The sequence below is a fragment of the Phoca vitulina genome, unplaced genomic scaffold (assembly GCF_004348235.1).
Source record: "Phoca vitulina isolate PV1807 unplaced genomic scaffold, GSC_HSeal_1.0 scaffold30, whole genome shotgun sequence".
NCBI classification, from domain to species: Eukaryota; Metazoa; Chordata; class Mammalia; order Carnivora; family Phocidae; genus Phoca; species Phoca vitulina.
Genome location: NW_022589733.1, coordinates 18,401,172 through 18,428,816, shown reverse-complemented (window position 1 = coordinate 18,428,816; position 27,645 = coordinate 18,401,172). Strand labels below are relative to the sequence as shown.

General features: G+C 52.9%; 1 protein-coding gene across 1 annotated transcript; it reads right to left on the bottom strand.

Moving 5' to 3' along the window:
• Positions 1-4: 4 nt before the first annotated feature.
• PSKH1 (protein serine kinase H1) lies at positions 5-26,656 on the bottom strand. Its single transcript, XM_032424131.1, has 3 exons — positions 26,547-26,656; positions 15,255-16,281; positions 5-2,523 (listed from the first exon to the last, which is right to left on the bottom strand). The coding sequence occupies exons 2-3, from the start codon at positions 16,209-16,211 to the stop codon at positions 2,206-2,208; spliced, it is 1,275 nt and encodes a 424-aa protein (XP_032280022.1). The 5' UTR covers positions 16,212-16,281; positions 26,547-26,656; the 3' UTR covers positions 5-2,205.
• Between the last annotated feature and the right edge of the window lie 989 nt (positions 26,657-27,645).

Below are 27,645 nucleotides of genomic sequence, written 5' to 3'. Positions count from 1 at the left end.
CACCTCAATCCAGTAAAGACGCCATGCTTTGTCCTCTTGTGTATTCTTGTCTGTCCTTTCAAGGGAAAGGAGAGGCTCTCGGGAGTCCCCCTCCCCACTTGGGACTCTGACTTCTGGCATGGCAGATGTTGAGTCAGATCTTCCTAGAGTAGCCATGCCAAGGCCAGGCCCCCCATCTCTCCTCTTCCTAGTAACCCCCTGGTCCACAGCAAGGAGCCTGGGCTGTCAGAATGGATGGCAGCCTTCCCTGGGGAGGGCAGCCTGTTTATTGAATACAGAGGATACATTTACAACCGGGGTACACAAAATAAATAACTGCACATTCTCCAGCCATGGTCCATGGCATAAAGGCCCAATCTCCAAATGCCCTCTGTCTTACCCTTAGGACCAGACCTACCTTGGACAAGAGAGGAAATAAATCCCCAGGGCTTCAGGCCCCCGAGGCACTTGGGGAAATGGGGGGAATTCTGAGGCCACAGGACTTGGGCTCTCTGCTGCCTTGTGCCAGGAGCACTGGAGATGGGAGGAGATGTATAAGGCACAACTGGCTTGGCCCAGAGTGGTCTCTTTGGCTTTGTTTCTCACTGGAGGTGGCACATGCAGAAAGAGGAGAGCCTGGCCCAAGGCTACCCACTGGGAGCAACAGTGAGGGCCAATCCCTCCCTGGCAGAGGCCCTGCAGTCTAGCTAAGGCTAAAGCTGGGCCCCAGCTCCTTCCTACCCACTGAAAGCAGCTGTGGAGGAAGGGGACTTGGGTTCCAGCCTGGTTTGGGGCGGGGGGTGCAGGGGAGGCACCATGACTGACATCAGGATGGTCTGGCTCAGGCCTCTGGGAAAGCAGCCACCCAATTCCACCCACCTCCTGCAGGGGCTCCCTCCAGCCTGAGATGCAGCAGAGCCCAAGCTGGAAGGGTAATGCTGTGAAAGAAAGCAGGGCCAGGCTGGACCAGGCAAGGCCAGCTGTGAGAAGGCCAGGGCCCCAGGCACTCAGGGTTCAGAGGCAGGTCACACAGTACGGCTAAGTTCCAACTGGAGCTGCGCAGCAGCTCAGCAGAAGGGGAGTGCTGAGCAGCCTGGGGACCTTTCCTCACTACAGCAGCTCCTTCCCACTTTCTCTAGAGGATGAAGGATGAGCGCAGTGGTCAGTCCTAGGCTGCCCATACTCATGTCAGACACTAGATGGCGCCTTCATGCAGTTTCGAGGAGGGAACAGCAGAGCCTGAAGGGAAGGGGCAATGGGTGGTACCAAGGGTGGAACCAGGGCTGACACTGGAATCTTGATGGGGCGCTCCCTGGGAAGCCCCTGGCCCCTGCCTTGGCCCCGGTGCCCCCATTCCCCAGGTAGCAGCAGTGGGGCTCCCTTTAATCCCCCACAGTTGGGAAGGAGGCACCCAGGGAATAGAATGGGCATCCAAGGTGGGGGGAGAAGTGTATATAGCGGGCTCTGCAAAGAAGGCACTGAGAGCAGTGGGCTGGTGGGCAGGAGGTCTCTCACTGGCAGAGAGAGGTTGGAGCCTGGAACAAGCCTGCTACCAACATGGCCACATAGTCCAGAAGGGCCAAGGGCCATGCCATGGCCCTACCATCAGAGGTTCTAGCCAGTCCTGGGGCCAGGAGGGGTCCCTGGAGGCACCATGAAGGAAGGCAGATCTTGGGTGGGAGGTGGGGGACTGTCTGGACTTAGCCAGGGGCTGAGAGTCCAGCTGAGGCACAAGCTTTGTGCCTCCCTGGGCCTCTCACTGGGGCACAGATCAGGATGCAATGGAATATGGGGGGCCAGAGAAGGTTCAATGAAGAGGGTTTCAGAAGTAACTGTCCCAAAGAGTCCTGGGACCACAGGACACCCTCTGCCCGGCACTACATGCCTCTTTGGTCTTGGGGAAGAGCCAAGGGGTGAGGGAGCCTGAAGGCCATGTCCTACCCCTTCCCCAACTTCTAGCAGAGCAGTTGCCCACCAAAAAGAGCACTGGTGCCAGGCCAGGCTCCCAGTTCAGAGCGCTCACAGACCCCTAGGCTCCCTCCACTCTCACACCAGGCTCAGGCCCAGGATGAGGGTGGGGGCTGCTGAAGGGACAGGGAAGGGGCGGGGGCCATTCACCTGCCACTGGCCATACAGGCCCATCTCCAGAGAGGGCATGGGGCCCCAGGGGCCCGACAACGCGTGGCCGAGCTGGGACCGCGGCCCGTCGCACCACAGCCCCGCGGCTCAGCCATTGTACTGCTGCTGGTAGCGCAGGTTGAGCTCCCGCAGTTCCCGCTCCCGCACGCGGCGCGACTTGTTGGAGCGTGTAGAGCGGCTGGAACGCGTGGACTGGGCTGATTTGGTGCTCTGGCAGCGTGAGGAAGCACGTTTGAGGAGGTTCTGGGAGATGGAGCGGTGCAGATTCTTCATGGATGAAGAGGCTGCCATGCTCACCACCCATGGGTGCCTCAGGGCCTGCAGCGCAGTCATGCGGGCGCCGGGGTCCACTGTCAGCAGGCGGTCAATGAAGTCCTTGGCCAGATTGGACACACTGGGCCAGGGCTAGAGGCCAAGGACAAGCATTAGAGCAAGAGCACTCAACATGCTCTCCCCATCCTGACGATGCCACCAGCACGGCACTGAGAACCGTCCAGCATTCCCGCACTCTCCCCCTGGAGAAAGGCCCTGCCTGGCTCCTCCCAAGTGCAGTGTTCTGGGCCTCCCCCTCCCACCCAACACCGGCCCACACCACCAAGCAGCGGCTGTTCTAAGGGGTCCACACGACAAATAGGAGAAGGACCTGCTCCCTTCCCCAAGCAGCAAACTTCTAAGTGCCCTGGACTCAAAGCCTGGCTCTGGAAGGTGGCCCTTATCAAGACCCCCCAGCTACCCCAGGATCACTATAACTCAGGGGGATGTAAAGAGGATGACCCAAACTTCCTACCATATCCTGAGCCAGACTTAAGGTCCCAACCCAGGATGGCCATACCAGGCTACGTAGCAGGGAACTTCCTAGTCTTTAAAGAGAGGACCCATCCTCTGTCCGACTGACAAATTGGAGATGGACGACGAATGCATTCCCCACATCAGCCTCCGCCTCTCGGCCATGGGGAGAAAAGGAAATAATTCAAGGCAACTAGATTTCTCTATCTGCTGAGAGGGCAGGGGAACTCTTGGGGGACAGGCGGGACCAGGTGACCTTCCTTCCAGTCTTCATGACCTCTTGGAACCACACGGGGCAGGGGGGGAAGCGGGGCTGGCAGTGCTCTGCACCAGCCTCCTTTTGGTACCTTCTGTCCTCAGGGGGACACTGCACCAAGCCTGCTCTGCTGCACGCCCCCGTGGCTGCCGCATCTCAGCCACACGCCAAGCAGCTGTCTGTCCCAGGCCTCAGTCTGGACAGCTTGTACAGACATTCACCTGGCTGAGTCCTTAGGTTCTCAGGGTAAAGGACACTTACTCAGGCTTTTTCTTAGCCCCCAGAGCTAAGCAATTATTCCAGTGATTGCAAGTTGATTGTTCGTTCCCATTAGACCATGCTAAGCTGGATGAGCCCCCGTGCCCGGTGCCAGGCATACAGAGGCCCTCGAGCCCCTCTGCTGGAGGAGGGCAGACACAGTGCCGTTCTGAGTCCCTGTCTTCTGGGGGCCCTGTGGCACGTGCTCGGATATTCCCAAAGGGGGGGCGGCTAGGACCTTTGCTGAGCCTGCTGCAGAAGGTTTGGCTGGGATGTCACGGGCACCACCACCCTCCGTCCTGCCAAATGAGGTCTGCCTGTTCCACCTAAAGGTGCCCTTCTCCTTGGGGGAACCCCTGAACTCACTCTCCAGGGGGATTCAGGAGTATCTTAGAACCCACATTCGGGGCAGCTGCACACCCCTTCAGCAGATACATTTCACATTGACTACTGCTACCCCCAGTTCAGCTTTTTTTTTTTTTTTTTAAGATTTATTCATTTATTTGACAGAGAGAGAGAGAGACCGAGCACAGGCAGGGGGGGCAGCAGAGGCAGAGAAAGAGGCAGGCTCTCTCCTGAGCAGGGAGCCCAAGGCGGGGCTCGATCCCAGGACCCTGGGATCATGACCTGAGCTGAAGGCAGACGCTCAACTAAGCCACCCAGATGCCCCCCCCGCCCCCAGTTCAGCTTCCCTGACCTCCAATTCTTCCCCAATGCCCTTCCCCACTTATATACAGGGGGTGGAGGGGGCACCAAGGAGAACACTCTTCTGGAGTTCTGAAGAAGGGGTGGGGCTACTTGCGGATGCTACCCTAACCTGCTTTACGGAAGGCAAATCTCAACTTCCACTAAACTGAACTGGTAGAAAATGTCAGACCACACTCCTGAACAGCCACCTGACAGGGTCCTCATCACCAATGGGCCTGCTCCCAGTGACTCCTGGGGAGATAACGGTCCTCAGGAGGAGGGCAGTCAGGGCCTCGGGACACGCAGCCAGGGAAGCCATGAATACCTTGCTGAGAGCAGTGAGGGGGCACAGAGGGGCAGAGGGCTCCATACACAGCCTGGTCCAAGTTTCCCTGCAGGCCTGCACAGCCCGGGGCTCCGGTACTGAGGCTGACATACAGCGTGACTGGACTAGACAGTTGCCACAGCTGGTTTTGGCTCAGAGTTCAAGAAAGCCTCATGGCTTGCTGCTGCCACCTGAACACGAGAGGCCAGCCCGGATAAACCACAGACACTCACTGTAGCCCCTGTCACTCACTTAAAAGAGATGGAAAGAGGCAGGCATAATGGGGCAGATGGACAGAGCAAAATCTGAAAGCTGAGCAGGCTGGGTCATGGGAATACCTGTGCTGCCCTACGAGCTCTTCTGGTCTCCAAGAAAAAGGGAAATCACTGGGAAACACAGTGCAGCTGAGTCCGGCCTCTTGGTGGGCCAGCCCAAAGACAGAACAGGCAGCCCAGGGGAGCCAAACAGAGCTGGCACATGGGTTCTGCCCCTGTCCCCTGGTCCAGCCAAGACAGAAGAGGGGCAACTCCTCTGCCGACAACAGAATAAACAATGGCGAAGCTGGACTCACAAGCCAGGAACCTAAAAATGGATGGATCAGAGGCACCCCCACTTCACATCCACACCCAGTCAAACAAAGGCCCCCTGCAGCTCCAGACTAGTCCAGTGCGGTCTTCGGTGGGCCTCTCACCAGACCTATCCTGGGAGCTTAAGCACTTCCATCTCCAGAGTGGCACAGGCTCACACCAGGCATCGACCCCTGCTGCTCACCGAGCGGCCAGCCTGTTAGTGACAAAGTGAGCCAGACTGATCTGCACCTCCTGCTCCCCAAGACGTCTGCCTCTCCAATTACTGTGTACACACAGCTGTGTGCAGAATGCTGACGAACTCATTTGTCTGAGGGCCAGCCCTGCGCTCTCCTCGTCTTTGAAGAGCTGTGGACAGCTGGGCCAGGTGGGACCCCCAAGCCAATGTGACTTGAGCCATCCTGACCTGAGAATCAGGCCGTGCCAATGGCACCCAGCCTAACCCCCACACACTGAGGAACTAGCAGCAGGAAGGCAGGCGAGCCAAACACAGGAAAGTGGTCCTCAACCCAGCCCACTGACAGCGAGACAGGGGCTCGGAATGCTCATCAGAACGGTGGCCCCTGGGAGCCCTGCCAAGTCCTCGAACAGCACTCAGCACGGAAATGCAAGGCTTTCCACACTCATCCAAGGCCATGCTTCTGGCCAAGTCCAATTTAGTACCTCCTTAGAAAGTATTCAACACCCGCAGACCAACCCAACATGCTTGGGCCTCTGGAGCCCCATGAGTATGTCTGTCAGCCTATGACTGACTGGCTGGGTAGCATTCTGGGCATGAGAAAAAGAATAATGATCAAGAGTCATGCCTTTCAGTTTCCACAGCTCTAGCTTCTGGCTCTGGGTAAAGAACAGAACTCTCACCTCAGTCAACTTGGAGCCAAGTCAGGGACACATGTGAGGCTCAGGTGGCTGACAGAAGGGACAGGCGCCAGGTACCACCTGACCAGTCTCCCAGAGGCTTCTACCTGTTTCCAGGCTGACCCGGAGCACAGGCATGGAAGGGAATGTTAAATGTCTGTCTGCCTTGCCTCCAGACTCAGGTTTCCCTCTGCTGTGGGATCACAGGGCAACTTCAATACCCAAGGTGAGAGCCTACACCCTCCGTTCCATGAGCCTCTTCTGAGCTGTGTGGGTGAAGGGCTGGGCCCCATCCTGAGAGGACAAGGAGAGGCTGTGGGAGGAGGGACATCACTTCCTGACCATCAAGCTGGCTCTCATTTTCCCTAGGCTGTAGCCCCCAGAATCCTTATCCCTTTGTAGTTAGGGTACCTTTTTTTTTTTTTTTTTAAACTAAGCTCTAGGCCCAATGTGGGGCCCAACATGGGGCTTGAACTCATGACACTGAGATCAAGAGTTTTGTGTTCTACTGACTGAGCCAGCCAGGCGCCCCTAGGGTACCTACTCTGGATGTTAGAACAGCAGAGAAGAAGCCGAAAGAGGGTTGGGAACTCTCCCAGAGCACTTCCTTACCAACTTCACCCTCCTCATTCCCTGCTTCTCAGGGACCAGTCACTCCTCAGCGGCAGAAACCAACCCTCCCTTCAAAGTGAGGCACCAAATCAGAAAGGGCTTTCCACTCTGGCTCAGAGGATGCATTTCCCTACTTCCCGGCCCCCTTTACTTGCCCTTGCTCTAATGTTACAAGGGCCTGGAAAGAATACTGCCCGAGTCTCTACCAGAAGTCTTGCCTTGAGCCCAGGGGCTAAGGGAACAAAGGATGGAGCCAGCTCTCTGGCCTAGGCTGCCGAGAGAGGAGGAAGCTGCTTCTTTCCAGCAGCAAACCCAGCTCATAGGACTTGCCCTAGACTCCCTCTGGCAGGCAGGCCTGGCCATTCTCAAGTGAGGAGAAAGGCCCGGTTTTTCTTCTGGATGACATCTGGGTGACAAATTAAAGCATCAGGCTGCAAGCCCAGAGACTTGCATTCTAGGTCTATCTTCTCTGTGTAACCTTAGAGAAGACAAGCCTCCTCACTTTTATTTTTTTAAAAGATTTTATTTATTTGACAGAGAGAGGGAGAAGCAGGCTCCCTGCTGAGCAAGGAGCCTGATGTGGGACTCGATACCAGGACCCTGGGATCATGACCCGGGCCAAAGGCAGCGGCTTAACTGACTGAGCCACCCAGGTGTTCCAAGCCTCCTCACTTTTAATATGAAAGAGCCAAATACAATGGATCCTAAGCGTCTTCCAGTTGCCAAAGTCCTTGATTCTAAGAAGATGGTTTCCTAGCTTTCTTCCTCACTTGGCTGCGCGCAAGGAACAAAAGCATAGCATTTAACATTTAAGTGGCCTGGACCTCTTGACCTCTATGGGTTCTTTTCTAGCCCATGAACTCTGGGGAAGGTTCTCTGGCAGAGAAGTTAGCCCCACCAAAGAGGTGCTAGGGGAAGGAAGGGAGGAAAGTAGCCTGGGCTTTGCTCCCATGACTCAGTCTTCCCTCAGCTTTGTCTCAAGATGTATTTTCAGACCCAGCATTCCCACCCTCAATGGCCTCCTTCCTATACTTACGTGGGCCTGAATGAGAGCAGAGAAAAGAGCATGCTTCTGGGAAATGGAGCTTAGGGTTTACTCAGGAGAGCAGAACTGTCAGTATGATAAGAACAGCACACTCTAGTGTGGCCCATGAGGCAAAGGGTTTTAAAAAATTCAGCAGAGCTGGACACCGTGTGGTAGTGGAGCCAGCAAACCCCTCCTCTGGTCAAGACACTCACCATCCTGGTGCCTGGGCTTTCAGACCAGACAGAATCCATCACCCTGGCAGGGGATGGGTAGGGGCTGAGCGGCAGGAAAGAGGACCTAAGGGGAGAGAGCCTGAAGGGAGAAAAAGAAGGAAGATAATAGAGTTTTTAAAAGAGGCAGAGAAGGAAGATAAAAATAAAACAAGAAAAGGCGTGACAACTTGAAGGTTAGTAAAGCTGTGTTCTGAAACTTGAGATGAGTAATAAAATGAACTCCTGCGCCCCCACCTGTCCCTGCCCAGAGTCCACAAAGTGAAGGACAGGGACAGGAGGGAGACAGGGCACAACTCAAGAGTCAGGAAGGATGCTGTGTGCTCGCTTTGGAATCAGGGGGATGTTGGCAACGCTGTCTTGGACCAGCCCTGGGTGGCTCTGGATTTCAGAGCCCGCTGCAGAGTGGTCTCTTTTATCTCTACTCACAGATTCTGCTGAGGCCAAGCTAGTTCTTAAAAAAAAAAAAAAACCCAAAAACCAAAAAACTTTCTCCCATTCTAACTTCTGAGACAGTCTGGAGCCCTGGTGGCTATAATTAGCACGTCATCCCCACGGACACCTGTGTCCCTGAACCCTGGCTACATAGGACTGGGCGCAGGGTAGCTACTGGGTCAACATGGGATGGCAGGATGAGTGAAGAGATGAAGGAGACTTCTGCAACAAGCCGGCCAGGCCACACTGGAGCAAAGCTCAGGTCTGGGCACCACACCTGCACCGGGAGACAGACAGACAGGCCAGGCAGGCATGCTCAAGAAGGGGGACCGTGTGCAATGGGAGAACTGACCGAGGAAGGAGAGTCTGGGGAGGCAGGGCCGGTGGGGACTGGTCAGATCAGGTCCCCCTTAACCATCCCATCCACCTGCGAGTACGTTTCCACCTCAGTGGGGGCAGGACGGGAGGAGTGTGGGAGGCCGTCAGCGGATTTAAGAAGGTCAGACCGTGGGAGAGATAACAGCCATGGCAGCTCCCACAGGAACTCGAGAGCCTAGAAGTGACAGGGTGTGTGAGTGGGCAGAGCTACCCAGGGGGAGACAGACAATGAGAAGAGCAGGAGAGGGAGGGCACGGTGAGCACACCAGGCACTGCTGTGAACACAACGCAGGATCCAGCCCTTTGCTGGAGAGGCCTCGGCACGGCCGGGGGTGGGAGACAGCAGTGATGAAAGAGGCTCCGACCCTGGGTTAATGAGAAGCTGGAGATGGTCAGGGCAAGGCTTTCTGGTAGGAACGGCTGAGTACGGCCATGTGGGGACATGGGCATCTGTTTCTGCCACCACAGAAGAGTACTGCGCTCTGGGGACTGGGTAACCAGGGCAGCAGTGGCAGAAGGAAGCCTAGAGGACAGGGCTCCAGGGAGCTGAGTGGCAGAGCAGAGGTGGCACAGGAGAGGGATGCTGCCCTTCTCCACGCAGAGCCTGCCTCCGGCCCCCACCAGGAGGAAGTCACCCCTGCCTTCCTTCAGTGACCAGTGAGGGTCCACCACCCATGCCCAGTGGACCAAATCATGCCACCTCCCAGGGACCAGTCAGAGATCTGGCCTGCCATCGTCTGCTCCTACAGTGAAGGATGGAGACTTCTCTGTTGAATACCTACTGGGTACTAGGAGCTTTGGTGAAGTAGGGATGGCCCTTCCAGAGGGATCCCTCCTGGACAAGTATGGGAGCATCTGCTTGTCCTCGTGGGATCCTGGCACCAAGCCAGTGCCATCACCCAGCACCTGATGCCCAACAGCCACCGGCAGAGATGCAAGGAGGAAGGGCTTAGGGATACGGCACAGGAAAGAATTCTGAATCAATTTAGAATCAATCAGCTTTTGAGACAGACACGGGAATCCATCCACTTACTCTGGGAGCAGAAGGCAGCAAGAGAAGAGTGATGAGCTGATGGTCCATCACAGCCCCCATCCACACTAGAGGTGGGGGAATGTGAGGCAGTTCAAGGCACCCAGCAGAATCCGAGCACGAGCCTGGAAACATGCCACCTGCCTCCCCTGCATTCCATCTGCAGCCTGCACGCCATGTCCAGTCTCCAGCTCTCCCACATCCCTGGGGAAGTCCTCCCCAAGGCTCTGAGTCAAGGTCCGATCCCTACTCAGCTGGCTGCTCCCTACCAGTGCACATGAACCAGGCTGCTGGCCACACCCTCACAGGTGCTGACCCCCTTCACCTAGAGAGCAACAGGGCACGGTACATCCTCTGCACCTTCTTTTACCTTCAACATCCCAGGGCAGAATGACAAGTGTGAGGGTCACTTTAAGTGGGGAAGGAAATGTCAACTCTGGCTCTGGGCACTCATCCTACGGCAGGGCTATCAGAACTACAAGAGGGTCCAATTCCCAGCCCCTGAGCGCTCGACCCTTGGCGCCAAGTGGATGGGTGGTCAGGCTGCAGCCCAGAGGCCCACCCCTGGAAAGCCACCTCCCACCAACACGATCCCCCAGGTGGTGGCAGACTGGCCCTGCAGGTGGCCTTCCTCTCCCACCCAGATTCTGTCCCTTGCCTGGCAGCACTCACTCTCCTGAGCAAGACACCGTGAGAACCTGTGTCCAAGCCCACCCATTCCTGGCGCAGTGGCCCGCGCCTGCCCACAGCTCGGGAGACTGCCCCAGCAGAGGGCAACGATTAAAGGCTGTTAAACGCGGCAGGCAGCAAAGCTGCTGATGGCACCACTCTGCCACCAATCCCACAAGAGCCTCCTCATCCGTCCTGCCTCTGGGAATAGAACTCTTGACAAAAGCAATGACATCAGGCCGACAACGTCACATTTAACGGGCAGTTAACCACAGAATCTCCCAGTCAGTGGGACTATGACAGGCCTCTAGTACGGGTCTTACAGATGATGACTCACCTTTGGTGTCACTCCTTCAGAAAAAGCTGCTCCAGCCCTCCTAGAATCTCTCATGACAAGAAGCTCCCTCACTCAAGGTGGCTCCTTGTGTCTTCTGACTGCTCTCCCACTCACACAGGCCTTCCTCACATCTGACCAACAAGCGTCTCCCCATCACGTCCAACACGACTCTGGCTTGGCCCTCTCTGCTCCGGCACCTCTGGTCACCAGGGAAAATGAAGATTTCTCTTCTCAAAATCATCTGTCACAGCCTTTTCCTTCCCAGCACTCCCTCCTCTTCCAAGATTCCAAAGCTGCTCCTAAGCAGGTCTGGCCAGCAGACCACTAACCACCTCTCCAGCAGGCTCTCCTCTTCTTCCTGGAGCCCAGCCCCCAGAAGAGAACACTCCCAGCCAGCAGGGCCACACCCGTCTCCCTGCCAGCCAGCCCCTTCCACATCCTTTCCCAGGGCAGCACCAACAACCACGGGTGCTTCCCTCAGGAGAAGCCAGGAGAAAGTACTGGGAACATATGCATTGATACACAAGCTGTCCTCAAGGACCTAACAGGCCTGAGAGGAGAGATGTCCACAGACAGCAGCCCAAGAAAGTGCTGAAGCAAAGACTCCAGCAACATGCTAAGGCATGTATGTCAGGGAACACAGACTGTGGGGATGGAGAGGCAAGAATTCTGACACCAAGATGGCCTAGATTCAAATCCCAAGGCCTGTCACACTCTAGCTGTGAAACCATGGACAGGTTACTTAACCTCACGAGCCTCAGTTTCCTCATCTGTAAAATGGGGGCGTTACACCCACCCGGCGGCACTGTTGTGGAGATTAAACATGTTGGATATAGAACCCTTAGCCCTGTGTCCAGTACTACGCATCACCACTATTCCTAATGGAAGCCATCTTTGAATTGAACCTTTCAGAGCTGGCCAAATTTCTAAGGCCGACACTGGGAGCAGAGTGAAAAGCCTGAGCAATAGCTTAGTATGGGGAGTGAACGGAGCAAACATCTCCGGCCTGTGGTGTGTAGGAAATGGGGCAGAGAGCGGGGCCGGGCTATGGGCTGGGGCATCTAGAGTCAGGACTGTGGGGCTGGAGTACTTGGAGTACTTCCCTCCACCACTGGGCCCCACCTAGGGATGTCAAGGCAGGAGCCTACACACCCTCTGGACCAGAGGGCAGTCTCTCCCATGAGTCCTCTCTCACTCTGCCCTTGGAAGCTGAAGCTTCTGCAGAGCTGCAGCACGACTCTGTCCCCATACCTCTCCCTAAACAACATGTGCAGCCCACTCTCAGGAATCTCTGCTCTGCCTCAAACACCCCCAGGATGCCAGGTTCCTCCACCCCCGACTCGGATTACTCCAACAGCAGCCCCCCTCCCCCGTCGGTCTTCGTCCTGTGCGTCTCCCACAACACGTTCTGCTGCATTCCCCCATCACTATCAAGACCCCAGAGGGCTCGCTCCCACCGTACTGTTTCCAATCCCCAAAGAGCCTCTGGCACTACAGAGCGAACAACAAACACCAACAGCAAACGCCAGGCCTGGCCCAGCCTCATCAACCTGGGCTCCATTACTGCCCCTCTTCTGAGGACAGTCAGCAATGTCCCTTTCTCTGAGCTTCCTCCTTCTCAAGGCCCACCTCCTGTAGAAAGCCCTCTATTCAAGTCCACAGAAACCACTGAGCCTGACAGGAAACTACACAGACATAGGCCTCGGGCAACAAGCCCATTGGATGGGGCCTGGTATACATAAGGTACCACTATGAGCGCGTCAGGGGGGGCAGGAAAAGTGCCCCTAGAAAGACACTAACTGCCATGGGACTTACTGTCAGGTGAGCAATGCGCACCTCCAAACCTTCCTGAGCTCTAAGTGGGTGGTCCTTCATTTGCAGAAGTCAGATCAAAGCGTCCCCCTTTAACATGACATGCTCTCACAGGTTTTCTGGCAGGGCCTTCTCACTTGGATGGCCTTCAGAAGGGCAAATGACCATCACCCAGTAGAAGACAGATGGGACAGATGGCTGGACTGAGGGTGGGGGCAGGGCCCAGCCCTAAGAAGGGACACCAGCCCCGCCACCTGACCTGAGCCCCACAGCTCATGTCGCAGACTGCCCAGACCCCGTGGCTGGAGGTGAGGCCTGCACTGGCAGGTGCTGCCAACAAGGGTTTGTTCTGTGGCCATTTCCTACTCCTAGTCCTTTCTCCCCAGGCAATCTCAAGCTTCACGGGGGATGGAGAACAAGCCTTCGTGTCTCTGCATCTTCCCCAGGTGCATTAATGAGTAACCAATGGTCAGTAGAACAGAAAGACAGATGCTTGGTCACCACCTCAGAGAGCATGATCTAATGATGAGGCCTCCTCACCCAAGAAATACCCCAGACAAATCCCCCCCAAACCATAGCTCTCTGCAGATGGTGGTAGAACCTGTTGTTGGAGTCAGCCACGCTCTTGGTAAGGGACAGATGCCAACAGGGCTGGCCAGGAATTTGACTCTGGAACTGGGAACTCATGCTTTCAGCTTCAGATAAATGGGGCAGGGGGCGAGGCTGGGCAGTGCCCCCCATAACACTGGGAGCCTCAGACTGTGTTTCCAGCAGAGCAGGAAACAGAGTCTCAGGATCCAGTCTAGTGGCCACGGGAGGAGCAGGAAGCCTGAGTCCATTCCTCACCCTATTCGTTTGTCATTCTCCAAGCCACAGATAATCAATAGCCAGTTAGCAAGACTGCAAGCTCCAATTAGATAAACTGCTTGATCCACAATTGCCAGAATCAGGAACTCTTGGGCAAACCCACCGACTTTCAGAAAGAGTCTTCCCTCTGGTAGCATCTCTTGGGAAACCTCCCTCTCTCCTGTAGCTGAGCTCGCTACTCCCTCTGCCAGCCAGGCCCCAACAGCCTGGCACCACACAGAGCTCCCAGCACACAGCAGGCCAGGCGGGGCCTTGGCACAACACCACCTCTGGGAGGTGGAGGCTGGGTCTTCTGACCTGTGACGAAAGCTGGTCCAGAGCGTGAGGGGGGTGCCCTCTGTGACTACGCCGTTGTAGCCTGGGCTTCCCAGCCAGTTAGCATTTGTTTTGTTGAATCCATTTGGAGCACAGAAGACAAGAGAAGCTTTAGGGGAGAGCTAGACAAAGTCCCAGTTTCTCCTTGGCCTATGGCCAGCACAGAGCTGGCCTAACGATAAAGGCTTCCCTCCCTTCCTCATACCACTCTAACACGTGACCTGGAGATCCCCCTAAGGAATGCCAGCCCCTGTCCTCACAGGAAGTCCTTGACTGACCCCACGACCACGTCTGGAAGCTAATGAGTTTGATGGAGCACAGGACCTCAAGCACTGAGCACTGAAGACAAAGTGGCAAGAGGCTTTGAGGGGTAACTCCTGCAGGAAATGCTGCTCTGGGCCAGGTGGCTGGAGCCAGAGAAGGCCCAGTCCAAAATCCCTGGAAGGAAAGCTGGGTTTCAGAAGGGGGCTGGTTCCTCCCCGCCATGCAGGTTGTTCAGGCAGGCCCAAGCCTGAGGGGAACACTGTGGGGCACATTCTGCAGGGGGCACTTGGGGAGGGGCCCTCGCTGCCCCACCAGAATCCTGCTGTCCTGCAAAGCTTACTTCACCTCCCAGTTAAGCCATCACACATCCTGTTATTCACCAGCCTCCCAAGTCCACCATCATGCTTACAGCACCTGCTGTTGCCTACGGTCAGCCTCATCTCCCCGCCCATTCAGCATCCTGCCTGAGGACCAACCAGGTCTTTCTTTTTGTGCATCTTCCTTCAGCTCCCAGAAGTGCTGAAACCCAACAGATTTTTTCAGGTATCAGGACAATCAGTGGATCCAAAGACACAAACTGATGGCCTGCTGGTTGGATCTGGCCTGCAGGTAAGTATTTGTTGGCACAAATGGAATTCCAACATCTTAAGATCAAATTTTCTGGCTTCTCTTAAAAGAACTGGAATGTGTGGGTGCAGAGAATCCTCTGGGCTGGGTGGCAAAACTGGGCAGAGGACCAGCAGCAGATCCTTTCGACGGGACATGGTCACTCTAGCTTGTCCCAGTCCCCGTGGAGCAGCTACTGCGGCCACCCTGGCCCATGTGCTCCAGCCCACCTCGGAGCTCACCTGCAGCTGCGGGGGCCCCGTGCATGCGGACAGTCCCCCGGGTGCCAGTGCTCGCATCTCCCTGCTTCTTTGCCTGAAGACTCCAGCACCGGCTGACATCAGGACAGCCCGGAAGTGCCAGGGATTTAATGCCCCTCCCCCCAAAGAAATTCTCAACTCTTACAGGAGTCAGTGGATTAAAACCCACTCACCTTCTTGTCCCTCAGTGGTACAGTTCTGAGGCATGTTCCACGTGATTATTCACAGGGTCCCCAGTGGGAGTTCCAGCGGCCCACAGCGGCAGTCCACTCCTTCATAGGCCTTTATTGGCTTCCTCCCTTTCTGCCTCACTTTCCTGCACTTCACCTGTGCTTACTGGACTCCTATCCCAATTACATCTGCTCCCAAGTCTCAGGGCACATTTTTGGGGAAACCCAAACTAAGAGACCCTATTAGTCTCACTTCATCATTTTTTACATTACCTGCCTGACCCCATGAACATGGCCCTCAGAGCACATCCCCCTGATCAAGCGCGGCCGGGGGCCTCCCACCATCCCTGGGGCAGGGCAGACTCACCTCCCCCGAGTAACTGTACTTGCCCCTGAGGATTTGCCGGTACAGCCTGGTGCGGTTGTCGTCCTCAAAGGGCATGGTGCCACTGAGCAGGATGTAGGCAATGACACCCAGTGCCCACATGTCAACGGAATTGGTGTAGGGCTTGCGGACTAGGACCTCAGGGGCGATGTACTCGGGTGTGCCGCAAGTGGTCTTCATCAGGCAGTCGTCGCCCTTCTTGCGGGCACTGGCCAGGCCGAAGTCAGTGATGATGATCTTGGAGTCAGTGCCGGGGTGGTAGTAGAGCAGATTCTCAGGCTTGAGGTCTCGATGTGTGATGCCCAGTGCGTGCAGGTATCGGACACCATCCAGCACCATCTGCAGCACCCGCGTGGCATCACGTTCCGTGAAAGAACCCTTGGCGATGATGCGGTCAAAGAGCTCTCCCCCGGTGGCCAGCTCCATCACCATGTACACGCGCTCCTGCGTCTCAAACACCTCCACCAGCTGGATGATGTTGGCGTGACGCACCCGGCGCAGCACACGCAGCTCTGACTCACATACCTCCCGCCCTTCCCGGTACTTGGTCTCAATCATCTTGATGGCATAGGGCTGTCGGGTTGCCCGGTGTTCCACACGGACCACTCGGCTGAAGCTGCCTCGGCCAATGAGGGCTTTGATGTCGTACTTGGCCGTCACACGTGGGTCAAACTTAGCCCTGTACTTAGCCACCCTGGCCCTGCGTGGTGGTTCTGAGGGAGGTTCTGTGTGGCTGCTAACGGGGGCACCAGGGCAGGGGTCTGCACCCTGACTGGCTGCTGGGAACCCGGCTTTGAGAGCACCAACACTGTCCACCTCTGTGATGAAGTGCTTGTACACATCCTTCTTAGTGCCACTGAAGGGCTCCACCTTCTTGACGAGATCCAGCTGGACGTCCTTTGGCGGCTCCGGAAGGACCTTGCTTGTCCCACAGCCCATCACGGACACGGGGGCATCCTCTCTAGCGAGGCTGGCAGGACCTGCTCTGCAGGCAGTGCCCCGTCTACACCTACGCACACAGAAGAAAGGGCAAGTCAGCACGGCCAGGGATACCTCTGAAAGGACACCAGCCATCCTCCTCATCCCCTCCCCCTTGCCCCACAATAAACGTAGCCTGAAGACCTGACTCTAAGATGGTTCCCTGGAAGGGAGGATGGCGCTGCCCCGAGTGCTCGATGAAGGGTCCAGATGAAAGGCTGGGTCTGAGCTCCCTGGTCTTTTTTTAAGACTTTATTCATTTATGGGGCGCCTGGGTGGCTCAGTCGTTAAGCGTCTGCCTTCGGCTCAGGTCATGATCCCGGGGTCCTGGGATCGAGCCCCGCATCGGGCTCCCTGTTCCGCGGGAAGCCTGCTTCTCCCTCTCCCACTCCCCCTGCTTGTATTCCCTCTCTCGCTGTGTCTCTCTCTGTCAAATAAATAAATAAAATCTTTAAAAAAAAAAAAGACTTTATTCATTTATTTGTCAGAGAGAGAGAGAGAGAGCAAGTACACAAGCAGGGGGAGCTGCAGGCAGAGGGAGAAGCAGGCTCCTTGATGCGATGCGATGCGGGGCCTCGACCCCAGGACCCCGGGATCATGACCTGAGCCCAAGGCAGATGCTTAACCGACTGAGCCACCCAGGCGTCCTTGAGCTCCACGGTCTTGACTTACATCTCCCTGGATCTGATTCTCATGCTGCTCTCCAACCCCAAGCGAGGAGCAGGAACATGCACCAGGCTCAGCTGTCACTGCCCCCACCTTCCTCCCTACCCTGCCTGGGTCCCTTATCCTAGCTGAAGTTCAATGTTTTTTTAAATGTTAAAATCATTCCTCTTATTACTCTGACTCATCTTTTCTGACACAGCGGTGTAGAATGTTGGAGGCCTGCTCACCAACACTATCACCCACCAGAAAGCCACTTCTCCAAGGTGCCCCTCATGGAATCTTTCCTGGCCCTCTGGGTCTCCTACACCTGCTGCCAACACTACCATCCCTGCCCTGTTTTCTGCCCTAACCTTACTCTTTCCTAGACGGTTCCCGTTACTTTGCTCATGCACCATCTTCATCTGGCAGTTCAACACCCTGTTCCAGGGCCTTCTACTTCCCAGTTCACCACACGGATGGCCTAAATGCCACACGATCCCAGGTCAGGCTAAATCAACCCCAGTAAACTTAGGACCACAAACCTTAGTACACTGCTAACAGGCGGCTACCAAATTAGCCTGGGCATTCAAGAGACAAAGGGGACCTTGAGCTCCGAAAGGACACTAACAGTTTCATCTTGATGTGACTCAGCCTGTGGATCAGGGTACTCTGCTTCCTTGGAATAAGGATCCAAGAACTTCTCCATTTGCTTCCCAGAGATGTTCCAACCATTAAAACCCTATAGCTGCTGCGGCCTTTATAAGGTGAAGTGCCGAAGTACTGCTTTCCAGAAGTCACTTCTACCCTGGCTGTCCTCTAAGTCTTTCTGAGAGGCCCATTGGTGAAAGGAGAGAGCTGAGAATTTTCTATTGATTATGACATACAGAATTAGGGGTAAAATTATCAATTCAGATCAAACATTTATTAAACGTTGTAAAGAGAAAAAACCAGCTTTTTTCCTTCCTGTGTAAGGAGATAAAGTTCTTCCATACTGTGTATTCCTTCACTCTATGTCTCTCCTTTACCTTCACAGAGAGCACTTTACTTTTTTTTTTTTAAAGATTTTATTTTTGGGGGCACCTGGGTGGCTCAGTTGGTTAAGCAACTGCCTTCGGCTCAGGTCATGATCCTGGAGTCCCTGGATCGAGTCCCGCATCGGGCTCCCTGCTCGGCAGGGAATCTGCTTCTCCCTCTGACCCTCCCCCCTCTCATGTGCTCTCTCTCTCTCATTCTCTCTCTCAAATAAATAAATAAATAAAATCTTAAAAAAAAAAAAAAGTGGGCGCCTGGGTGGCTCAGTTGGTTAAGCGACTGCCTTCGGCTCAGGTCATGATCCTGGAGTCCCAGGATCGAGTCCCGCATCAGGCTCCCTGCTCAGCAGGGAGTCTGCTTCTCCCTCTGACCCTCCCCCCTCTCATGCTCTCTCTCTATCTCATTCTCTCTCTCAAATAAATAAATAAAATCTTTAAAAAATAAAATAAATAAAATAAAAAATAAAAAAAAAAAAGATTTTATTTTTTTAAAGTAATCTCTATACCTAACGCAGGGCTCAAACTCACAACCCCAAGATCAAGAGTCACACGCTCCACCGACTGAAGCCAGCCAGGCGCCTCTAGAACACTTCACTTCTGACACCTCTGGTCATGTGTGGTGAGTTCCCACATCAAGCAATTCTGTAACGCCAGCCGATGTCCTACAATTTAACTCAGTTCTGACACTGTCTACCCAAAGATCTCGTCAGATACCACAGGTTAAGGGCTCAGTCCCCTAAGACTGCTCCCTCCCTCACACACACTTCAGCACAGGTCACAAGCCTGGGTTATCACCTGTGCTTCTGACCAACTGGCCATAGATCGGGGTCCCAAAAGCCCCCTCCTTGAGCTCAATTAATTTGCTAGAGAGACTCCCAGAACTCAGGGAAACACTTACTTACATTTACCAGTTTATTAAAAGATATAGGTGAACATCCAGATGGAAGAGACGCACAGGGTGGGCCAGGCATGTGGGAAGGGGCACGGAGCTCCCATGCCCTCTCTGGGTGCCCCACTCTCCCAGCACTTCCATGTGTTCACCAACCCAGATGCTCCCCGAACACCCTACTATTGGGATTTTATGGAGACTTCATCACACAGGCATGATCCATCATTAACTCCATTTTCGACCCTAATCCCTTCTCAACAGAATGGGAGGCAGGGCTGAAAATTCCAAGCTTCTAATCACGGCTTGAGTCTTTCTGGTGACCAGTTCCCATCTAGGAGTCACCTGGGAGCCCACTCAGAGTCACCTTATTAGAACAAAAGACACTCCTATCACCCAAGAAATTGCAAGGGTTTCAGGAGCCTGTATCAGGAACTGGGGTCAAAGGCCAAATATCAGAACAAGAGATGCTCCTGGTGTTCTTAGCACTTAGGACATTACAAGGGTTTCAGGAACCCTGTGCCAGGAACTGCGGGCAGAGTTCCATATATATTTTAGTTTATCTCACAAAATATCTACTAGGTGCTAGGGATAGGGGAATGAATAAGACATGGTCCAATGTAAATTATACTTTAACACACACACACAGACACATAAGTAAAACACGGTCACCAAAGTCACAGTGTAAATTAAGAAAAAACCATAAAAACAGATCATTTCAATATAGAATGGTGTTAGGCTTGAGAAACAATAGATACATGTAGAATGACACAGGGGTTAGGGAAAGCTTCCTGGAGGTGACCCCCACACTGAATTTAAAGTAAGAATGAGTCAGGTGAGGAAAGGTGGGAATGGTGTTTCAGGCAGAGAGCAAAACACACTCAAAGATTCAGAGGTCCATGGTGAAACCCCAGGCCTGGGAACAGGCAGTTTGGTGGTATGAAGACAGGACTAGGGGCAGGGTGGGTTGAAGTTCTGGAAGCAGCAGGAACAGGTTAGGGTGAGGAATGAGGACCTTCCAGGGAGGTGACTGGAGCTACCAAAGGGTTGACAAAGAGGCAATTGATCTGTACTTAGAAAGAAGAGTGAGGCAGAACTGGAGGAAGGTTAAAGTAGGTTTAAAGGGCCGATGAGGAGGGTGGTGGCCCAGACAGCAGGGTGGAATGGAGAGATGTCATCAGGAAAACAGACAAGGACTGAAAGCGAGACATAAAGAGTGAAAGGAAGGAGAGAGGGTGGCACTCTAGTCCCTTGCTTGGGCTCCTGGGCAGAAGGGTCAGCCATGTAGCAGGAGGGACAGATTCGGGAAGCCAAGTGGGAAGAGATCAGTTTTGGGTGTGTTGCAGGGCACGTGCAACATCCAGATGACATTAAAGTCAAATCTGACATTGAAAAGAGTCAGTGACAGAGATTCCATGGCTGACCAAGGGTGGTGCTTGGGGCGAAGGGGGCTACATCTAAAACCCCCACCCCCAACCACTGGAGAAGCCAGCAAATGATCCCATCAAAGGCAGCAGAGGGAGACTCAGGCAGGTTTTGCTATGGCAACTTGGAGGTCACAGAGAACCCACAGAGTCCACCAGATTCCAGCGAGTTGAGGGCCTGATTCTAAGGTAGTGATACTGACCAATGTGGTAACTCTTTCAAGGAACAAGCTCATCACTGAAACAGACCCGAGACCTCAAGGAGATAAAAAGGAGGAATCCGGAGACCACAGATTAAGGGCTCAGATTTTAATCAGTATGTCCATATGACGCTCAGCAGAATAAGGTATCTTTCCTCACATGAGGAGGAATGATTCCTCCACCAACACAAGGCGCTTCCATATTTGCTGCAGTTCTCTCCCAAATGCCCAGCGATCCCACACAGTAGCTTAGGAAATTGTGTTTAAACAAAGGCATTTAGAAACAAGGTTCCTTTCCACAGAGGCTACAGATTAGAACTGTGAACTAGAATTCTGCAGACTCATCTCTTCTTTTGGGGAAAAACAAGACTCTCAGTCCTGTATAGGGCTGCAGCTCAGGAAAACGACAGTTCCTGGGCCAGGATTCCTGAGGCAGAACACAGGTTCCTGATCGCACTGGTGAGCAACGTCTACCACCATCCAGAGAGAAGACAAACGGCACAGGTGACCCAGCACAGCCACTCAGATGTCTTCTCCCTGGTGAGGCGGCATCGCCCTAGAGCCACAAAATAAATAATTGTTTCCAGGCATGTGCACTGGGTCTTTTTGTTTAAATGTGCACATCTAGTCTGGTCCTGATGAGAGAAACTAAGGTTTACAAAAGAAAAGGCCTGACTTCTCACTTTAAACAAACAAAGCCTGCATAGGGATCTCAAGTCAGCAGTAAGAGAGTCAAGGATCATCCCTCTCTGACCTTCCTACTTCCTCCCTGGGACACAGTTTCTCCCACATTTGTTCCAATTAGAAACTCTTCCGAGATAAGCTCATGCTGGTACTCCACCTTCCCAACTCCAGAGGAAGAGTGGAGGAGAGAGGCTCCTAGCTCTGGGAAGGGGCAGCAGCCGACAGCCCCCAGGTTGCTCCAGCCCCACAGCTGCTCCACATGTCAATCACATCTGTTAAATCCCCGTTGCTCAGAGGTCAGGTGAAAAGGCAGACACGGGGACAGGGAAGGAGTCTGACAAAACTTCTGGGAATAAGAACATTTTCCTGCCCCCCACCCCGCTCTCCTCTGTCTGCCCCTAGCACAGTGACCAGGGTGTGAGAAAAGACTCAGGAGGTCACACTATGCCAGCTATCACAAGGCACCATTCTCTTTCACGACACCCATCCTAACACATCTTGCAGAAAGAACTGAAGAACTCTCTGGAGTTGGCCTCCACACTCTCAACTCCCAGCCTGATCCCAAGCACTCCTCGAGGAGTGCAGGCATGTTAGAGCGTGGTAGTGGGCATAAGCATCGGCACTGCTGTCCTCACTACAGAATGACAGGCCAAAAAAAGTAGAAACTTGTCTACAGCCACCTTAGATAGTGACAGCCAAGCATGGACCCAAATCTCCCAGTCCTCCATTCAGAGCTCCTTCCATCACAAGGGAGATTCCGGAAGTGCCTGGTGTTCAGCAGAGCTCTGCCTCATCGGATCAAGGCCTCTATCCTTCCTCCTAACACTCAGCTGATGAATCAACAAACCTTTACTGAGGACCTTTTCTGAAGGGCCTGTGTTATGAAACCTCCATTCCAAGTGCAGTCGGGGTCACGCTGCTCACTGCTGTACTCTAGATTGCCTTAGAACATGAGAGTTCTCAGCCCCTTGAAGAAAGAGGCCACTTCTCAGGTTTCTCGAACTCTCTGGCACCCAGCAAAGTGTGGGCATTCATGTTTGTTAACAATAAATGAAAGGTGGTCTGGCTCTTGGATTTCTATTTGCTGCAAGGCAACAGTCTCAGAACCTCAGAAATGTTCAAGTGGCAAGAAGAGGCCAGATTGGTAACTAAACCAGAGCCGTGCTCTTTCGGTGCCCGTGTAAATGTCCTTGATAACAAAGGAAGCTAGAGCTCTCAGGTCTGTTTGTCGTACAGAATGTTAATTGAACTCCAAAGCAAGTTAGTCCACAAGCTTCCAGACTTGACCACATGGAAGAAAGAGGGCAGGGGCTTAGGATGGTTCCTGAAACAATTTTCTGGCCACATAAATCGAGTCTGTGGCTGTGTCCCAGGCAGAGGCCCATAGGCACCCTGCCCTCTCCAGTAACGTCCCCTAAGACTGTTCTCTGCAGAAAAGCTTCGCAACCTTTCACCTACAAAGATCTCTATATCATGCTCCCCTGTTTTGAAAGACTATTTATCAAAATGAAGTAGGCAGTAATCTCCAGTAATCCCAGAAATAAGTAACTGCTAAACAACACTTCTAACCATCATGGGCAAGCAGAGACACCAGGCAAAAGAGTTTGTCTCTTTAGGGGCGCCTGGGTGGCTCAGTCGGTTAAGCGTCTGCCTTCAGCTCAGGTCATGATCTCAGGGTCCTGGGATCGAGCCCCACATCAGGCTCCCTGCTCGGCGGGAAGCCTGCTTCTCTCTCTCCCACTCCCCAGCTTGTGTTCCCTCTCTCGCTGTGTCTCTCTCTGTCAAATAAATAAATAAATTCTTTAAAAAAAAATAATCATCACCACATATTACTTTTTTTTTTTTTTTTTTTTTAATTTATTTATTTGACAGAGAGAGAGAGAGCGCGAGAGAGGGAACACAAGCCGGGGGAGTGGGAGAGGGAGAAGCAGGCTTCCCGCGGAGCAGGGAGCCCGATGCGGGCCTCGATCCCAGGACCCCGGGATCATGACCTGAGCCGAAGGCAGACGCTTAACGACTGAGCCACCCAGGCGCCCACCACATATTACATTTTTAAAGTTAACAAAAATATATATTGTAGAAACATAGAGACTATCATATGAATTTTTTAAAGTGCCAGAATACATACCAAATTATTAGTGTTTGTGTCTGAAGACACTGTGCATCATTCACACCTATAATGTTTTAACTTTTAATATTATTTTGTAATAAAAATTGTTATGACTTCTTCTTGGAATATAGTAACTCAGGACACGACTTCTCAAGGACTCCAGCTAGGTACCAAGCTTTACATGGTAATAATTGGTCGGCAGAGATTCTGGCCTTAGGGCTGAGAGAAGCAGAAAAGTTAAAAAGTTTGCTGTGTCCTCATTTTATCATGACCCCAGCTCCATCTAAGACATCCCACCCACTGGCCAGCCCATCATCAGAAATACAGACTCTGGCAATGTATCTGGGCTCCTCCTTCCAAAATCCCAAGGCTCAACCCACAAATATTTACTGAGCTCCTGCTCTGGGCCAGGAACTCAGCCAGGGGCTGTGACAGACAAAAAGAAGGCTGCCATAATCTCTGCTCTCAAGGAACTTATACACAGATGGTTCCACACCAAGAGTCTCTCTTATGATGTCCTGTGAGGCCACTTCAAGACTGGCAGTCTGGAAGGGGACCCTCTGAGATAATTTTCTCCCACAAAATGAAAACACTACATTTTTCTACTTTAGCATCATATCAGACACCACGGCAACAGAAGGCTGTCCCAAGAATTAGCTCAGTGATGACCTAGCCAACACAAATCCACTTAATAGTCACTGAGTAAGATTCTTGGAAGGAAAAGGAGTTCAAATAAATAAGTCTCTCTCTAGTTCTCAACAAGCAGAATTGCTTCCGTTCCTCCAGGGCTGTACTTCTTCGATTTTTCTCTGTGCACCCTGGGGTTGAGGGGGGCAGCTGTTCTGGGCTATCTGGAAGCTTAAGGCTTCAATACTTTGGCACACCTATAGCTCATTCATATCACACAGTCGGGAAGCTCTGAAGAGGATAAAATTGCCCATAAAACACCCTAACACTTATAAGATAAGACAGAAGGCCAAACCAAAGCCTCACTCATTTAACTATGAACTGTGACTGACAAAGATCCCCCGTATCTAGTTCAGATTCCATGGACAGTAGGATCTGCAGGGGTATTCCATTCCAGGTGAGGTGCAACTCTAGCTCAGGGTCAGAGGCAAACAGGTTTCCTGAGAGCTGCACTTTAGCTCATTTATACAACTTAACAAGCAAAGGAACTGCAACTAGAAGGGGACAAAGTGCTTATGCAGCAAACCCACCCTCTAGGGAATCAGCATTCCAAATCTCTTCTAGAGGAATGACCAAGTGCAACTGCCCTGAGGAGAAGCACAGTTTTGTCAGAGCTTTCCTTGATATGCAGAAATTACCTCGAGGAAGTCATATAAGGCAGCTTCCTACATGAGGCTCAGTCTGGAGAGCAAATAGGCTTCCTGAGATCTCCTTTTGACAAGGGACACACTCTGGGAAAAATAGTCATTAGTACTAACAGTGGCTTCCATTTCCCGAGTTCTAACTGTGTTAAGCATCTTTTTTTTTTTTTTTTTTTAGAGATTTTATTTATTTGACAGAGAGAGACACAGCGAGAGAGGGAACACAAGCAGGGGGAGTGGAAGAGGGAGAAGCAGGCTTCCCGCCGAGCAGGGAGCCCAATGCGGGGCTTGATCCCAGGACCCTGGGATCATGACCTGAGTCAAAGGCAGACACTTAACGACTGAGCCACCCAAGCGCCCCTGTGTTAAGCATCTTGTGTGCACTCTCACTCCTCTGTGCATCCACACACAGTAGGCATGATTATTGCTATTTTGGAATGAGCAAAATCGGGCTCAAAGGACCTCAAGATCTCACAAACAAGAACTGAATCCAAGTCTTTCTGACTCCAAAGCCCATAAATCCAAGCCCTTTCTGACTCCAAACTAGCAAATCACAGTGCCTTCCCAAGTATGGGCAATGAGACTACACGGCACAGTTAGCCCTTCCCACTGGACAAAGAAGACACAACAGATTCCTAGTGCAATGACAAAGATGTTCAACCAGGGAGCAGAGTAAAGTCACCTGAGGTGTTTTTTTCAAAACAGATTCCTACCAGATTCCAGATCTTCTGAATCCAAATATCAGAGAGTGAGATTCTTGAATTTCTATCTTGAAAAACTACCCCAAGAGATTTTAGACCACCAAAGTTGACAAGGCTGCACCACCTACCACATGAATATATGTGCATGTGCAAACAGGAGATACCCATTTGCTGTCCTCATGTCAGATCCTGGCCCCTGACAGGGACTCAGTAATACAGTGAACCTGTTCCTAGTCTTAAACCAGCAACCTATCCCAGTCCATTCAGCTCCTACTTTACGCCAGGCACAGAGCCAGACACTCAGATGCAGACAGGAGACCCAGACCCACCATCGAGTGACACAACATGATATACTCAACAGTAGTCACATGAATAAAAGTACAGAGGAGCCAATGGTTACATGTGAAGCAAGGAAGGCTTTTCCCTTGGAAAAGGAAATTAAATCTAAGGTGGATTTTAAAGGACAGATGTAAATTTTCCGTTCTGGTGATTGGGGGTGGGGCTAAAGAAGAGTATTACAAAATGCATATCTAAAGTACACGGTATTAAAACACCGAGCACAGCGGGCTCACGTGCCCTAACAGAGGGCAGAAGTGCCCAGGTGTTGACTTCCGGATTAGGCCTCTACCAGATTATGAAGAGCCCTGAACGCGTTGCTATTAAGCTTGGACTTCATCCTGTAGGCACCAGGGATCCAGTTTCAGGCAGTGAAGGACTTATTCAAATTTTCAGGTGGGAATTATCACTTCAGCAGCTTCGTGGCGGGGGATTGAGCGTGGGGAGCTGGGCTTCCTCTTATAAGCTGAAGGATGATGGCTTGCGGAGCAAGCAACGCGGCTACTCTCAAGCCTGCTTTTTCCCAGCCTGAACACGAAAGCGACCAGCTGCCCCGACAACTGCTAGCGTTCAGTCGCAAAGGAGGGGTGTGAAGTAGGTGCCGGACACGAGAAGGCAGTGAGGATAACCTGCTTAGTTCACCCTGACCGACGCCGGCTGGCTGAACAGCAGGCAGGGAAGCTGACCACGTCCACCAGGCCCACGCGGCCCCAGAGACGGGCTACCCAGCACAGCAGCATGTTTTGAGGCCCACCCAGCCTCGAACACCAGGGATCCCTAGCAGCCATCGCCTGGCCTGCTCCCCAGTCCCGTAGGCCCCGGCACACCGGGCTCCGGCCGAGGGCTCCAGGCTGGGCAGGAATAGGCCCAGGGCGCCAGGAAGCGACCGTGGCCGCAGGGCGTTAGCCCCTCCCGCCCGTCGGGCCGTCGCCCTGGGCCGGGCCGCCTCACCTCGCGCGGACGGCGGGGTCTTCGGCGTCTCGGCGGCTGTGCCGACCCTCTCCGGACCGCGGACAGGGTCGCCGCCGCCGCCGCCACCGCCGCCGCCGCCATCCTCAGGCGTCAGCGTCGTGACGTCATCACAGCGCGCGCTTTACGCCAAAACAAACCCAGGCCGCCCTTGGGGCGGGGAGGGGGAGGACCTCGGGAGAGACTGGCTACGCGTTTAATCGCGGCTCCGAGCGTGGCCTGCCAATCAACGCCTTCGAGGCGGGAACTTACTCTCTCCCTTGGGTGAGTCTAAGTAACCCTGAAAGTACCTCCACTATAGGGCACGGGGAGGGACCTTCCTACCGGGGGGGTAGGAAGAAACTGTCAAATTTCTGGTTAGGGCAGAAGGACGCCCTGTAGTGCAAACGTGGGGACGTAGTGCGTTTCAACGGAAGTTTTTGGAAGTGCCTCCGCAAAGGATCGATTTAAATTTCATTAGCAAATCACTTTTTTTTACTGCAATTAAAATAATTGAGGCCCTCAGAAGTGTTAAATTTGGCCTGCATCACAGTGGAGTTGCAAATGGTTAACTTGAGGATCAGTGAAGGTGAAGTTAGTCTTGGGCTAACATCGGAGTAACGGTTTTTTGTTTTAAACTAATTTTGTTTTGTTTTAATTCGTTATTGAATTTAAGTGTATTCTGAGACTGCAAATCAAGTAGATTAAAAAAAATTGTTACCATTAAGACATCTCTAGAAGATCAGAATTATCTCACTACTTTACAATAAACCCAAATTACAGGGGGAAAAAGTAGATGCCGGAGGTAATAAGGGCATTCTAACCTCCTTCCATCTACCTCATTTCTGTCGGTTCATTTGTTAAAATATTATTTACTTCATACATGAAATTATCTTTAATTGACTTATAAGCTAATGTTATACTTTAAACCTAAAAATAAATTAAAAGTAATAAAACATCATGGTCTGTTTTACATAGCAGAGTTTCATAAAAAATTTTATTTAAAAAAAACACCTTTGGGAGGTGGGTGGGGCAGAGTAACCGGGTGATGGGCATTAGGAGGGCACATGATGTGATGAGCACTGGGTGTTATACGCAACTG